General features: G+C 47.3%; 1 protein-coding gene across 1 annotated transcript in view; it reads left to right on the top strand.

The window, feature by feature from the left end:
* Positions 1–16477, top strand: part of LOC146813820 (calpain-1 catalytic subunit-like) — a 494946-nt gene that overhangs the window by 207388 nt on the left and 271081 nt on the right. The window contains exon 4 of the mRNA XM_085610274.1: positions 8093–8226. Within this exon, the coding sequence (XP_085466400.1) occupies positions 8093–8226 (134 nt within the window). The remainder of the gene's footprint in view (positions 1–8092; positions 8227–16477) is intronic.

Here is a 16477-nt window from a genome sequence, read left to right as displayed (position 1 = left end):
CAACAAACTCAGCATTCCTACCTGCTCCCAATTGAAAGTTATCACTTATTAAAAGTAATAGAGTAAACCAATGTAATACTATGTGAGAGGGTGACCATGGCGTAGTGAAAAACAAATTTAAGTTCAGCTCTTTAAATACACTGCACCGTGCACTATGCTAAGGGTACCCATACATGTAATAAAAAGGAAGGTTTGGGCCTGACCAAAGGTTTACTTTGATAGATCGAAACTTCAGTTTAAAACTGCTCACACAGCCCCCTATGGCAGGTCTGACACATGTGTGAAAGGGTTTCTAAGTGCTTGAGGCTCACCAGTAGCATTTAATTTATGGGCACTGGGTACACTGTAGTACAATTTTACTTGGGACTTACAAGTAAATTAAATGTGTCAATTGAGTGTAAGCCAATGTCACCATGTTTAAGGGAGAGAGCAGAAGCACTTTAGCACTGGTTAGCAATGGAAAGGTGTGCAGAGTCCTAAATGCCAACAAAAACAGGTTCAGAAAACAGGAGGGCGAAGGCAAAAAGTTTGAGGATGACGCTGAAGAGAGGGCAAGTCGACCATTGTCCCTCTATTCTGGCCAGGTATCTCACTGGGATTGTTTCCCAGTTCAGAGACTTTCATAGGTTATTGCGAATGAGTGTCATCTTTCTCTGTTAGAGACGCAAAGTCTATTGTAGTGGATCTATACCAAACCCTAGAACAACATTGTTCTGTGTAGGGTTGCACATTGATTTCTTTCTGTTGATATTGAAGCCTAGCAGCTGCAAGACTGACTGCCATGATGCGTATTGTCGTCCAGATTGACAATCATTCGGAATGCCCTAGAATGCAGGAGCTCCACTGCCGATTTGAGTACCTTGGTGAAGCACCATGGAGCGGAGGAAAGCCTGAATGGCAGTGCTACAAACTTGTACACCGGATGCCGCTACTGAAATTGCAGAAAACTAATGTGTGGAGAGAAGAAATGGGGATGGTGAAATAGGAATCTTTTAGATCTAGCCTTGCCATCCACTCATTCGGCAACAGAAGGTCCCTCAGGATGTGGATCCCCATCATTTTCAAATGGTGATCCATCAGCCACTTATTGAAGCACAGTAAATGATTTGAACCATTGATCGTTTTCCTGAACCAAAAATAGAATATTGAGGAACCCCCTGTGGGAAAGAGAAGTCTGGGTAAAGACACTTTGTCCAACATGGCCAGCACCTCCTGATCTTTCAGTAAAGATTATTTCTCCGAGTAGAAGAGCAGGGTGGCTTTCTGACTGTCATCCGTAGTACAGTAAAACTCTACATGAAAACCTGCCACTGTCTGGGTGACCCAAGCATCTCTACTTACTTCCCTCCAGCCAGATGAGTACAATGTTGCGCAAGCTTTCAAGGAGTGCTTTCGTCAGGGTCTTCCAGGTGAAAGATGTGGTCACCAAGAAGAATGTGGGCTCTCGAGCAAATGTTGAGAGGAGCAACGAAGTTGGTGATGAGGTTGCAAAAGGTGATTTCTTGATCCAGGTGGCCAGTAGGCGAATATTCCATTGAGGGTGAAGTTTTCAGAGGGTTGCAGCTTGAAGTGCAGGTGTACCATGAATGAGATGGTGTTCTCTGTGGATGGTGTGTATTTGATGGGTTTTAGTGATTTTAATCTTTGATCCTTGTTCGGGGACACCTAGTTGAACCCTACTTGTGTTCTTTCAATCGGTAGGCCTGGGTTTGGGTCACAGGGCCTGTCTGACTACATATCTTTGATTCAGGATTGATGGGAAGGTCATCTTGGATGAATTCAACAGCAACAATATGAGCTCGTTCTTGCGGTTGCATAGAACTTGGTGGTCATTGATATCATATTAACACACATTCTCATTATTGTGAGTACAGTTGTCATATCATACTTAAACATTGCTTTTACTAGTATTGGCATTGTTATGTCTGCATAATGTATGGTGAACATCAATATTGCATTTACAGGTGTTGCAGCTGTTGGGCTTACACATTTCATGGTGTGCATTGACATCGTATTCACGGATCTTAACATTCCCCCCTCTAGATACATTTTCAACTCCATAATTTTCCTTGTACGTCATGACAGTCACATTATTCAGTAAGGTGTGTGTTTCTGTACTGTCCGCTAATCTTGCTGTAGCGATTTGCATACTACCTAATTTAAGAACTGCGTTTTTACAAATGGAAGCCCCAACTTGTAGGAAACCACAACACAAGAATAAGAACTGAAAGTAATGACATGAGTAGTTTGAACATCCATAATGGAATTCAAGAAAAATACCAGGAAACCAGTCCTGCTCATGGGCATCTCCCTCCTTCTTCATATCAGCTTGCAGAAGATGCAGTGCTTGGATGGCAAGAGCGAGAGTTGTGTTTTCAGGATCATTTCCAGAAATAAAAGTATAACAGGAAGCACCAATCTTGGCACAGACCCCACCCTCCATTCCGGTTATCAAGTCCAACACCTGCCGATGTTGCATCAGACTAAGGCAGATGGCTCACAGTTCTTTCTCAATGGCGTTAAGGCCAAGCTCAGTGTTGTTGATCATCTTTCTCCTTTGGGTTATTTGCAACCATCGGACGTTCGGCTTCGTTTGCAGGGTGAAGAAAAGTATCGGCCGCTTGCATTTATTTGAGTTTTAGAAAACAGTCTAAATTCTTCCGGAAAGTCCTTGTACTTAGCCCAGCTAAAATAATTAGCAGCTCTTCTTCTTCTTCGAGCCTGATGCAACAGAGTTGTTTTCTTCTGGAGCGGATGTTGGCACAAGTCAGCCGGATCTTCACTAGGGATGACCAGCATTGGTGTGTGTATGGTGACCAGGGAGCTGGCATCCGGGGACAAGCTAATTGTAGGCAAGCTCGCGGCACTGCCAATACATATATATCAACGTGGAGGTGCCCCATTGCTGGTACGGTATATGCAGCTTTACTTCAGATTGCTCATTAGAGCCAATCAGCCTTGTTCTTTTGACACTGAAACACAAAGAATACAGTGTAAGTTTCCATCAATTAGGGGTTGCCTTTACCATGTGTAACTATTAATCACTGTATCCTAGACTTCCTGGCATGGGGTATCTATGCTGGCGTTTGACCCCCTCCCATGGGACTCATCTACCCTAGTGCGGTCGAGCTGAGCGCCCCTGCACTGGAATTCCATATCCGGGGGTCCACTTGTCATTAAAAAAGGTGTCCCCAAAGATAGTTTGAAAAAAAATCTTTTTAATAACAACACAATTTGCAATATGCATCAGTTAACAGCAGAGCTCTCAGCGTGTTACTGACATGTGCCGTGAAGCCTCAAGATACATGTTTAGTCATTAAAGATAAAGTAAATCCTACAGATCCACATGTTGTTTGAGTGGCCCCCTCATGTTTGAAGAAATTGGGAGGGGGGGGGAAGGTTTTGTGGAGGGAGAGAGGAGGAAGGAAAGGAAAACAAAAGTACAACAGTGTGAGAACTCTACGTTCCGTGAAGTTTAAATTATGAAATACTGAGTCTGCACCCTTATATCTCAGTTGTGGTAGCGAGTAATGCTGCAGGCCAGCGTGGGTGTGTGCCCTTACGTGGTGATGACAAGTGGGTGGGTCTGTTAGTCACCAGACGTGCTATGAGTAAAGGAGTAGAGGGCCGACTGGATCCCTGGAGAAGGTCTGTGCGGTTGGGCGGTCGCACATGGAGGGGGGGGCATTGCAAGGGGTGCATGGAAGTGGCACAGGAGTTAAATGGCATTGGTTGTGATGAAAAATGACAGCATGAGCATCAAGGTGTCACTCGATAATGAGTCATGGGGGAGTGTGTACGTTACCCAGTGTGTTCAAGGTGGGCATTCATCAGTCTTAGACTCAACTGCAATCAAGAACGTCTCCTATTCATCACCCCTGTGCAGGAATCGCCCCATATGTGGAGTAATCTGAGAGTGTGTGCCTCAGCTCTGGTCCACATCTGCAGCACACAAAGCCATCCAGGGGAGGGTGGGACTTCCAAGCCATGGCTATGTTCTGTTTAAATAGGACGAAGGCCAGGTCGATGAAGCAGTGCACGTGTTTATCCTCCTTCTCCTGAGATCACATTCCCAGTATGCAGGTTTTGGGGGTGGGGGTGAGAGGGTGTGTGACAGCTCCTCCACCATTGAAGTGTGATAGCATGACGTGTAGTGTCGGTCGTCAACAATATGGAGACGGCCTGAGACATTGGCTGTTCGGCCTCCCCAGTGCCACATGTCTCGTGGACCACCTGTCGTACGATGCAATATGTTAGGAATTGACTAGCGTTCAGTCCATACATTTCAACTGTCTCTGGGAATGGCATGAGCGTTCCCTTGTTGTACAGATCACCTGCTTTTGTAATTAAAACCTTGGTCCACGGGCTGAGTCAGTGCTCCTCGGAGTTCCCGGTTGTAGCAGCATGGGGATCGAGGGAGAGTACGGAAGGATTGGACCTTTTGGGTGCAGATACCTTTGATAGCAGGAGTAGGCTGCCGTCATTTGTTGGAATTCGAGCGCAGGACAAATGGTGGAATCCGAGAACCGGGTATAAACGTTTGGATTCAGGATAGGACGGGAACCCAGCCAGGTCATAGGCCACTTCTGTTGAGGTGTAATAAAGCTTGAAGTTGGATGCCCCCTGCCCACCCTCAGTGAGTGGGCCCTGCAGTACGGACAGTGCAACCTGATGATGGCCTGTGCTCCAAATTAGTTCCAGCAACAACCAGTGTAGGTCGTGGAAAAAGCTCCTGGAGAGCACAAGGGGTAGGGCTGTGAAGTAATGCAATAGGCGGGGGAGTACAAGCATTTTAGAAATTGCGACCCGACCTAGTGGGGATAATGGAAGCAATCGCTAGAAGGGAAGTGAGGGATCAATGGAATCTATAGCCTTGTCCATATTTCCATCCTTTTTAAAAAAAAGTGTTTTTTATTGAGTTCCATTCAAATTTACAAATTCCTCAATATATCACAGTGTCAAATAACAAATAATGCACTTCCAAAACAATAAATGCAGCATATATATTCGGAGTAAAAAGAAAAAGACTACGGGGCATATTAACAAGGGCTTTATCTCTTTTTTGGCTTTAAAAGTCAAAGAAGCGGAGATAAAAAGATCGCCCTATCAACAACAGGGTGCTAACGTGCAAAATCGCACGTTAGCTAGGCTTGGGCGAACATTTCGTTCCGTTTGCGGAAATTGCGATAGTTTGACATTTTCGCGTTCCGCGGAAAGTGCGAAAATGTCAAAATTTCCGCATTCTGCAGCTTAGCGATAATTTGGTTCTTGTTCGCGCTGTAAAATAATACATTCTCGCGCGCGCGCGATCGCCTTACCTGAATCCCTGCGTTCGCCGACAAGTTTTCTTGATCCGGTCGCGTTCTCCATGAGATGTTGTATTGTTTTTAGCCATTTGCTCTGTCTCGCGACAGTTTGCGCCCGCAGTGACGTCATGCGTCGCGCGATCACGTCTTTCTTCTCGCGATCATGCACCGCGAGACAACTGAAAACAAGATGGCCGCGCCCGCGAGCAACCACATGGGTAAGTTGGCGAGCCGCAACCATGCAGAAAATCTCGCGAACATGCGGGAAAAAAACGTCTGCATCTTCGCGATATTTCCGCGTGTTTGCGATAATTTTTAACATTTTCGCGATAATTTGCGAAAGTGGATTTCGCAAATTCCGCCCACCCCTAATGTTAGCACCCTTTTTCACTACGCTTCCCTTTGCATCTCTAATGAGATGCAAAGTGGGCGTTCCAGAGCAAAATAATAGGAGACATTTCTCCTATTATCAAGCTTCCCGCTAACCCTGTTAGAGACAAAAAAAGCAGCGCTAACCACGGTTAACGCTGCTTTTTTACGTCTGCTAATTTTCAGATTTAGCCATGTAATCCAATGGGAGGTGGATTACATGGCTAAATCCACCATGAGCTAACAAGGATATCCCTATCCTTGTAGTTTTATCGCTGCATTACCAGCGATAACCTCCCAAAATGCCGCTATCGCTGGATTTTTTATCGCCTTGGTGGTTAGCGTTGTTAATAACGCGATAACCAGGCGATATTATCCAGCGATAGCGGGCGTTAAAAAGAAATAACAGCAAGCGCCCTTAGCGTTAATTTTCCCTGTTCCTTGTTAATATGCCCCTTGGTTCATTGGTAAAGGTGCATAAAATACAATATTTACAAACGAAATAAAAATAATCCTAATTAAACACAAAGGAGGCACAAATAAACATGTTGGAGGCCGTATTTCACGTTAGGCCTAGTGCACATACATGGATGTGGATGAGTTCCTAATTCAGTTTTCAGGCATAATTCGCTGCGCATGAATTAGCCACATCCACCTTAAGAATTTTGCTATCGGGATGGCATACCTGAGTGACAGGTCTGTGCAAAGAATACGGAGAGCTGAACTACACGATCTTATACCCATATATATTATATTTATATGTGGTGACAAAGGCTGTGTCTGTTGTGACCTGATGGAATAAATGGAGTGTGTGTGTGTGTGGGTGCGTGGGGGTGTGCGTGCGTGCGTGTGTGTGTGTGTGTGTCACCAGCCTCACTGCCCCTCTAGAATATGTCAGTGCCTGCATATGAGCCACTAATTCCAGGGGTCAGATACCAGCATAACACTGCTTTACATGCACGTTCTTTAAACTGGGTACACATACAAGACTTGGCTGCCCTGCGCCATATCATCATTGTCCACTGGCTGTCAGATATCTCTACACCTTGGTCCGCTCTCCACCATGCATTGTAATGTATATCAAGCAATGGGGGGATATTTCCAACACTATAGAATCACGAAAGAATAGCTTCCTTGCTATTCCTTCAGCGAATAGGTCTGGGATACAGGCTGTTTCTCTAATAGCCCTCGCCCTCGCCACCAGCTGGTGAGCTCAGTTTGAGAGTTGGGCTACCCTAAAAACGTCAGCTCTGTCCAGTGGGAAATCCTTAACCCGCTGGTCTCGTGTTTTCGACAAACAGGCCTTTACTTGATTTCATTCCCCCAAACAGGAGCTGGGCAGGCGATGTTGACATTGTAGATCTTGTAATATATACAAGACGTTTGAGTCTGGAGACCTGATTTGTTCTGTCTGCACCGCCAAACTGTCGGGGGTCAAACCCCCATCTCTAGAGAGGGTTCTCCGATATTGGGAGGATGCGGGACTTGGAGCCGCCGACGATCGAGTTCCTCTTCAGCATTGCAAACATGTAAGGAGCTTCACAGCTAAAGAGTTGACATTGAGTTGAATACAAGAGGCTGTCTGCAGACTTCAAGCCATACCTGGGACACGTGGCAGGGATCTCGGTCATGTGAAGGTGAAACATGGCTTGAAAAGAGATGAATGAAGACATATTTGGCCTCTTTCTGTTGTGATGTATCCTCGCAGGCTTCTGTCTGACTTGTAATTTATAATACCCAACAACTTCCCCTAGGGTATACTGGTGTTAATATAGGAATCTATGCAAAATAAAGAAACAAAGCGTCTAACAAGGTGCGAAAAAGGCGACTTTTTAAGAGGTTACGAAAGCAGAAATTAGCATTATCTGGAAGGTCTTGAGGAGGGGCGTTCCAAGCTTCGGTTGTGAGTACAGGAAAGACACATCCGACATGGTGGACTCTGGCAGAGCGAGAAATCACAAGTAGGTCTGCATGCTAGCATCTTTGGGTTGTCGTGTTAGAATATTTCTTAAAGTGGTATTGAATATAATGACAATATCTTAATGAAAAGGGCTTGAAAAATCATCTTTTCTTAATAGGAAGCCAAAGAAGTGACGTCATCAGATACTGGCTAGTAAACTTTAATGCTATATATGTGAATTTCAAAGAAAACATTGAATTTGTGCCAACTCCTCTTGTTAATGCTGATACTAGGAGGACTCCCCATTGCCTGGACGGTCTGTGTTCGTTCCTGGTGCATACTGTGAATCTTTTAAGGATGGTGCTCAGAAGGAAGCGGATGGCTCGCACTTTCTTTGCAACAAAGGGTTTGCAGTGAGGCTGCTGGGCACATTTCTGTTCTTGTCGTTATCTCCTCTCTGCGCAGTAATGTTGCCTTTTCTTTGTTCTTTTCATTCTTTCTTGTCTTTACCCCTTAGATTTGGCAGTACGGAGAATGGATGGACGTTGCGGTCGATGACAGGTTACCAGTCAGGGATGGCAAGTTGCTGTTTGTGCACTCTGCCGAGCACAAGGAATTCTGGAGCGCGCTGCTGGAGAAGGCCTATGCCAAGTAAGTGGTCTTTGCTTCCCCCCACCAAGTCTATAAAACCCAATGATTCCCTGAATCTTATCTTACCATCTTACCATTCCAGAGGGTTGAGTTTACATTGACCACTCCAGAGGCTTGAGGTTACAAACACTGACCACGCCAGAGGCTTGAGGTTACAAACACTGACCACGCCAGAGGCTTGAGGCCTACAAACAATGACCACTCCAGAGGCTTGACTTTACAAACACTGACCACGCCAGAGGCTTGAGTTTACAGTAACCACACCAGAGGCTTGAGGTTACAGAAAGTGACCGCACATGAGGCTTGAGGTTACAAACACTGACCACTCCAGAAGCGTGAGGTTAAAAACCCTCACCATACCATAGGCTTGAGGTTACAAACACTCACCATTCCATGTTGTTGAGTTTACAGACACTGACCACACCAGAGACTTGAGGTTTCAAACAGTGACCACACCAGAAGCCTAAGGTTACAACCAGTGACCACACCATAGGTTCGATGTTACAAACACTGACCATGCCAGAAGCATGAGATTACAACCACTCACCATATCATAGGCTTGAGGTTACAAACACTAATCACACCAGAGGCTTGAGGTTACAAAGAGTCACCGCAACTGAGGCTTGAAGTTTCAAACACTAACTACTTCAGAAGTGTGAGGTTACAAACACTCACCATACCAATTCAATTTAATTCAATTCAAAGTGTATTGTTTGATTACTAAAAACCATAACAAAATTTTAAAAACCATGTAATTCATGTATACACAGAGCACGGTTTAAAAAAGAATCTAAGTTAATACAAAAACAGTGCAATAATCTTACTTTAAAATGGGTTAAGGTTGAGAGAAACCTAGTATTGAGATAATAGCCTATATGGTTCGAAGTCTTGAGTAACAGAACAGTCACAGCATCGCTTTAAAAAGTCTAAAAGGGAGGCAAGTGAACATGACGATTAATTTGAGAAATTAAAACAATGTTCAGATGGGCCACGCTGGATAAGCCGGAGGTCGTTAAGTGGTTTTATGGCGATGAGGCTGCGCGCCACCCAGCACAGGATTTGCTGCCCTGTTTCTCCCCAGCGATTTTGCTGCTCTGCTAACAAATTTAGTGAACCGGATGTTCAACTTTGTATTTTCTGAGTTCATAGCAGCTATTAAGGCCTGATGACAAGTGCAAGGTCCAAGTTTATTCCACTCCTCCTACAATAAAATCCTTCTGTCGTTGAGCAAAGTGGGGTATGTGCAGGCTATATGCTCCATGCTTTCAGAGTGGTAGTCGCACTCCCTGCATTCGATGCTAACACAGGGGCGCCGCCAATCTGGCAGATGCTTTAAAAAAGGCCATTCGCCCAACCTTAGGGCCATAAACTTTAGCTTCCAATAGAATGAAAATGTGCTTGATAAGTAAGATGACTCAACCCCAGGTTTGAGGTCAGAAATAACGGACCAAGGGGAGTGCCTAGCAGCCGAAGCAAATGGCGGCTGGTTAGCGGAGCTCCGCATCCCCAGCACTAATCCGACACTATCCTGACCTCATAATAGCAGCATCATTACCAGAAAAGACGGTTCCCACCACCGGGGACACCGCTGGCAGGCAGTTGGCTCCACTAGTATCGACAGGTGTCGGGAATCGCCCGCTAAACCGGAGGCAGCGAAGATTCAGGCGGCATCAGACCAGAGATAACTGGAGGTGACTTCCCTTGGCAGCGCGGGAGGAGTGCGCGTGAAGCTGCCGGGTGACGTCGATACTCGAGGCCCCGGCTTTGCAGGCCTGGGTGGAGGTCTCCCCGAGCCCTGGTGTCGTTGGAGGAGGAGCCAGTGCAGCCGAAGAGGACGAGGTGGGGAACAGCCGCGCGAGGTGCTGGGACTCTGACTGGCCCTGCCTTCGCTCGGAGATGATCCTATGCCCCTGAGCGGGTTTTGGTGGATTCGCAGGCCGCGCTGAGCGCGATTGACCAGGTGTCTCCGACGCGATCCAGTCCCAGCAGGAGGTGTCCGAGCGCGGAGCAGGCGTCTGTTTCGCCCGCGCTTGGGGGACGGCGGGCCTGGGGAGGGAGTGTTGGTGGGCCTAGGCCTGAGGACGTTGGGTGGCCTGGGCTCTCCACCCCCTTCCCGCTGTTTCTGCCTGGAATAGAACTGCCTGTTGCAGCCCCCCCCCAGAGGACCTGCACAGACTTCCGTCTAGGGGGGGCGCACCTGAGGCTCACCCCTGAGGCTGCTGAGAGAGGTAGGAGCCTACACTGCTGGACCATAAAGGCTGCACTTAACGCCAGAGGTGCTAGTATCGGAGTCTGACCCCTCCCTGTTGGTCAGGGGAGGTTTTCTGCGGCGGAAGAAGGCGATAGTGGGCCATCGGCCTGACAGCTGCAAGGGGCTGGGAGGGGTCCTCGCCAGGGCAACCTTGTGATCCGAGTCGACAGTAAGCCTACCCATCGGAGCCGTAGACTGCGGCGGTAACAGGACCGAAGTGGGCTAATCCTAGGCACGACCATATTGCCCTGGTCGGTACCTCCTCTCAGCTGCTGTCCCGTATACAGCGACGTCAGTCATGGCGACCGGGCGAGGCCCGAAGGCGAGCGTACAGGGTAAGCTTGCAAAATTCGCCTGGAATAAGACTGGGGAAGAACGTGATACGCAGCGACCGGAGGACCCAGGGTCGCAAAAAGAGTCAGGACCGCAGTCGGAACCTTCCATACGGGATGTGCTGGACGCCATCGGTGGAGTGAGGTCCTCCCTGGACTCCGTCACCACTGAAGTATCCCTACTGCGGGCAGACTTTTGGAAAATGGACGAAAAAGTTAAGGACCTAAAACTGACCACGTCGTCGCTGCAGGATGATACGGCTCAACTCCAAACCCAGGTTGCCGAGCTTCAAGGCCAACACGTGAAAATGGCGGAACAGCTAGATGAGTATGAAGGGAGGGCCCGCAGGAACAATATCCGCATTTTAGGTGTGCCCGAATGGGCAGAGGGGCCAGCAGCGGACCTCTTATTCGAAGATCTTATAGTTAAACGTCTGCAGCCTAAAAGTTTCTCCAAGTATTTCTCCATTGAACGTGCACATCGGATCCCGGGAGGGAGGCCAAAACCTGGGGCCCCTCCGAGACCCTTAATAGCCCGAGTATTTAACTACAGAGACAGAGATGTCATCCTGCAAACGGCACGGGCGGGGCCCTCACTAAAGGTAGAAAACAGCGACATAACGTTTTTCCCAGACTTCACGGCCAGGGTCCAGGCCCAATGGCGTAGCTTTCAGGCAGTAAAGAAAGAGCTCCGGGATCGAGAGGTGAAATATGCCATGTTGTTTCCAGCGAAACTGAGAGTGGAATCGGAAGGAAAGACGTGGTTCTTCACCTCGCCAGAAGTCGCGTGGGACTGGTTGGCGGGATGGCGCAAAAGAGGTGGCCACCGTCGAGATCGCAATACAGGGACGAGAAGGCACAAAGAGACTGAGGAGACACCTACAGGGGATGGCCCCGCTGGTGCTACAGACCCATAGACATAACTTTGGTCAAATAGCTGTACAGATGTACAGATGCGGGGGACTGCAGAGAATTCTATCTCCAGGGATGCCTCTGGACATTGGTGAGAACATTCCTATCTTAACAGTGACTTACTGATTTGAAAGGCATTTGATAGAGTATTTGTTACTGGCACTCGGCTCTCTTTGAGATAAAGGTTACTTTGTTCCTCCATGGGTCGGGCTGGGAGCCCCTAAAATTGAGGTATACCATTGATGACTGCAAATGGGGATGGGAGACCGCATACCCAAATTTATTGATATGTTTGGGTGGGGAAGTGGCCCTCTGCCTAGTTGGGGAGTGGGTAGTTCTGAATCCACGGGCAGGGAGGCAGGGAGGGGGGGCGGCGAGGGGGGGGGTGTTTATCGTCTTTAGGAAAGTTAGATTCACAAAGTAGTCTATGCATACTGCCACATGTACAGTCCGCACCAGATGTTAGTGACCGGAAGGACGAGCCAGGCTATGCCCTGGCTATATCTCCATTGGGGATGGTTAAACATGTTATTCTGCTAAACTGTTGCATTTTTGTTGTCGCCACTTGGGATTATGGGGGGTAAAATGGATTCGTCGATCTCTATACTTTCATGGAACGTAAACGGACTGGGGGATAAAATTAAACGTGGGGTTGTCCAGCAGTATCTGAAACGACTGGCCCCAGACATAGTATTGCTGCAAGAAACGCACATGGTGGGGAACAAAAGTAAAGCCCTCACATGATGGGGGTATAAACTAATAGTGCACGCTGACTTTACTACGGGATCCAGGGGGACTGGGATTCTAGTTAAGAAGAGCCTAGCTATTATGGTAAAGCATACATGGGCAGACCCGGGGGCTAGATTTGCTGTCCTAGAAGCCTAATGGGAAGGGAGAGCGATTAACATAATTTCAGTGTACATGCCTCCTGCGTTGGGTAAAGCAGCTTTGATAGCTCTTGGGAAAATCTTGACTGACCTTCCGGTGGGCACACTGATAATGGGGGGAGACTACAACATGATCATGGAGGAAGAAAAAGATAGATACCCCCGGCGGGCCGGGACACGGCCTAATGTGCAGATGAGGGAATTCACCACAGCTATGGGTCTAGTAGATGTGTGGCGCACTCTAAAACCCAATGATACACACTTCACGCACTATTCCAATGCGCATAGAAGCTCATCTCGAATAGATTATTTCCTAACGCACGCAGCTTCCATTGGCAATTTCCAAAATCCCAATGTACTGTCAAGAGGCATCTCAGATCACTCTCCAATTACAGTTGAACTCACGCACTGGGAAAGACAGCCACGTTCCACAATAGGACTAAACCTGTGGTCACTGAAAATGCCAGATATTAAAGCAGAACTATGTCAGCAAACTTGTAATTACTTCAATGAAAATGCAGGCTCGGTAGAATCAGCGGAAACTCTATGGGAGGCTTGTAAAGTGGTGATAAAGGGACATGCTTTGTCCCTGAAGGTGGGATACATAAAGAAGAAGCATAGCCAGTTAGCCCAATTGGAAAACGAACTTCGTGACTTAGAACAAGAAAGCTCAGATAAGCCCACAGAGGAAGTGGAGCATCTCCTTGAAATAAAACATGAAGAGTATAGGATCAAAACTAGGGAACATATGTTAGCGAAACACCTCAACATACAACATCGTCTATATGAACTCGGAGACAGGTCAGGGAAGACGCTGGCCTGGTTGGAAAAGAGAGAGCAAGGGGAAAGGTGGGTACCGAGCCTGACCATGTCTGATGGTAGTGCCATAACGCATCCTAAAGATATAGCGCAAGCCTTTGCAGATCATCTAGAGCGCATCTACTCTCCCTCCACCACATACACTGGAGAGGATTCCCGCCAACTTCTCTCTGATAGCAATATAGCAACTCTTTCAGAAATAGAAAGGGAAGCACTGGAGGGTGACTTGACGGATGAAGAGATCCACAAGGCGATAAGTCGAATCCACTCCGGGAAGGCCATGGGACCCAATGGGCTCCCCATTGAATTTTTGAAAGCAACGGCTTCACAGGTTACCCCTCACTTGCGTGCCATGTATAATGACAGCTAAAAGCGAGGGAAGCTGCCCAGTGACCAACGAGTAGCATCTATAGTTGTAATCCGTAAACCAGGGAAGCCTGGGGATCAGTGTGGCTCCTACCGGCCGATCTCATTGATCAATTCGGAAGCTAAGATCCTAGCTAAAGTTTTGGCCACCAGATTGGCCCCGGTTCTCTCATCACTAGTGCACCCTGACCAGTCGGGGTTTATGCAACACAGCACTGAACATCCGTCGACTTAATAATGTGCTGGCATGGGGGGAGTTTCTGGAGGAGGATGCAGTGGTGTTATCGTTAGATGCCTCTATGGCGTTTGATTCCATTGAGTGGCCATATTTGTTTGAAGTCCTGACCAAGATGGGATTTGGCCCGAAATTCTTAGGCTGGATCAAATTACTTTACACAGATATAAAGGGCCAAGTGAGAGTTAATAACTATACCTCACGCACATTCACATTACGTAGGGGAACTCGACAGGGTTGCCCCCTGTCCCCATTGATATTTTCCTTGATGCTGGAACCGCTGGCCGCCTGGATCCGTCGAGATGGGATGGTGCGGGGCTTAAAATGGGCAGAGGGTCAAGAAGATCGAATATCCCTATACGCAGACGATATCTTGCTGTACCTAGCCTCCCCATATAAGTCCATTCGCGGCGTCCTGGATATATTTACGAATTTTGGGAAGTACTCGGGCTACCAAATAAACTGGAGTAAGTCGGTGCTGTTTATGCTCCGGGGGCAGGTAACCCGTCTCCCCCCAAACTGCGCAATCGAGGTGGCGGGGGACGGCTTTCGATACCTGGGAATATTTGCTACATCTGATCAGGCCCATTTTTATGGTCGTAACCTGGTCCCTCCACTGGCCCGGCTTAAAATAGATGTTAAACACTGGAGATCCTTGCCCCTGTCATTGATTGGTTGTGCTGCCCTATTTAAGATGCTAGCACTCCCATGCTTTTTATATATTCTTCAGAATTGCCCATACTGAGTTCCGGACGCACATTTCACAGAGGTAGAGAGTGAGGTTAGAACCTTGCTCTGGGATGGAAAGGCCCCCCGCATTGCCACCAAAAAACTAACGAAAGGTTGGTATGATAGGGGAATAGCCCTCCCAGACCTTCGACTTTACTACTGGGCCTCGCAATTAGTGGTGATAAATCAGTGGATTTACCGCTCTCCCAATGATCCTGCATATATGCTCGACAAATATCAGACGGGGCGTTCAGGATATCTAGGAGTATTGTACTCCAAAGTGAAGCGCGGGAGATATTTGGGGCCTCTCACTCATACAGTTGATATCTGGCACCGAGCCAACTCTCGACTAGTGTGGTCGAATGTCCTCACAAAGGCTACGCCATTGTGGTATGCCCAAAAGTCGGGTTCTCTCTGCCATCAACCTGGTTTTGATAGGTGGGACACCATCGGGATCTCCGTCATAGCAGACCTGATTAAAAAGGGGTCGATCCTCAGTTTTAAGGAGCTTCACGATCAATACGCAATGGCGCAGGGGGAACAGTTTAGATATATGCAGATCCAGGCACGCCCTTATCACAGCATTGCCGAACCCCGCAGAGATACCGGAGTCGTCACCATTGGAAGACCAGCTGCTTGATGGGCCACTACACGCCAAAGCCATTTCACTGACCTACAAAAAACTGTGTAATAACATACCTGACACACTTCACAAGCTTAGAGAACAATGGGAGGGAGACTTGGGAACACTTGAAGATGAAGATTGGCAGGCAGCACAGATGTCCCCTAGAGAGGCGGCCATCACCCTCCGCTCCTGATTGATACTATTTAAAATTTTCCATAGATCGTATTTAACGGGAGTAACACTTACAAAGATGGGAGCCAGGAGTGATCCACTCTGTCTCAGGGGTTGTAACCAGACGGCTACCTTTTATCATATGATATGGGAATGCCCGCAGCTTCTACAAATATGGGAGGGGGTACCGACTCATATCCAAATGGCCCTAGGGAAAGTACTGACTCTTGCACCGGGGCTGGGTCTACTTAATATATGGGCGGCAACAGATCTTACAGAGGTGGAACAACAGCTAGCCACACTCGGATACACCCTGGTCAAAAGAGAAATAGCCAAGAGGTGGGGGGCGTTGAACTCTCCAACCACAAGAGCATGGCTACAGGAGGTCGATAAAATGTATGATCGCAGAAAAGGAAGTTTTTATAATCCGGGGATGCTCAAAGAAGTGGGATAGGAAATGGGGCAAGTGGAATGTTTACCGTGGTAATCTCTGTATTTCCCCGACGTTGGAGCTGGAAATGAGACGTGGGGGTGATCGAGAAGCAGAGAACCTGTTAATGTCATTTTCCCTGCCACTGTACATACATACTCATTGATTGCTGAAATATTGATTCTAATGTATGCATAACTACAATTGAAACTAATAAAAATATTTCAAAAAAAAAAAAATAAGATGAATGAAAAGGGGGGGTGGGGAACAAGGATGAGATTACAAAGGATGTTCATATCAGTTTAATGGTGCCTAATGATAATTAAATGAATGAAAGGAAAAAAAAAAAAGAAATAACGGACCAGGTGTGTTTCTTTCTAGATAGTTTTGCCCTGTCGGAATAAAAAAATACAAAGCGAACACTTCGCTTGATTACGATCTTTAATGCCTATTGTGATGGGTTTGTTCCCCAATAATCCGTGACTCCAAGTAAC

This window comes from Triturus cristatus, chromosome 6 (genome assembly GCF_964204655.1).
Source record: "Triturus cristatus chromosome 6, aTriCri1.1, whole genome shotgun sequence".
Lineage (NCBI taxonomy): Eukaryota > Metazoa > Chordata > Amphibia > Caudata > Salamandridae > Triturus > Triturus cristatus.
This window is presented reverse-complemented; position numbering and strand designations above follow the sequence as displayed.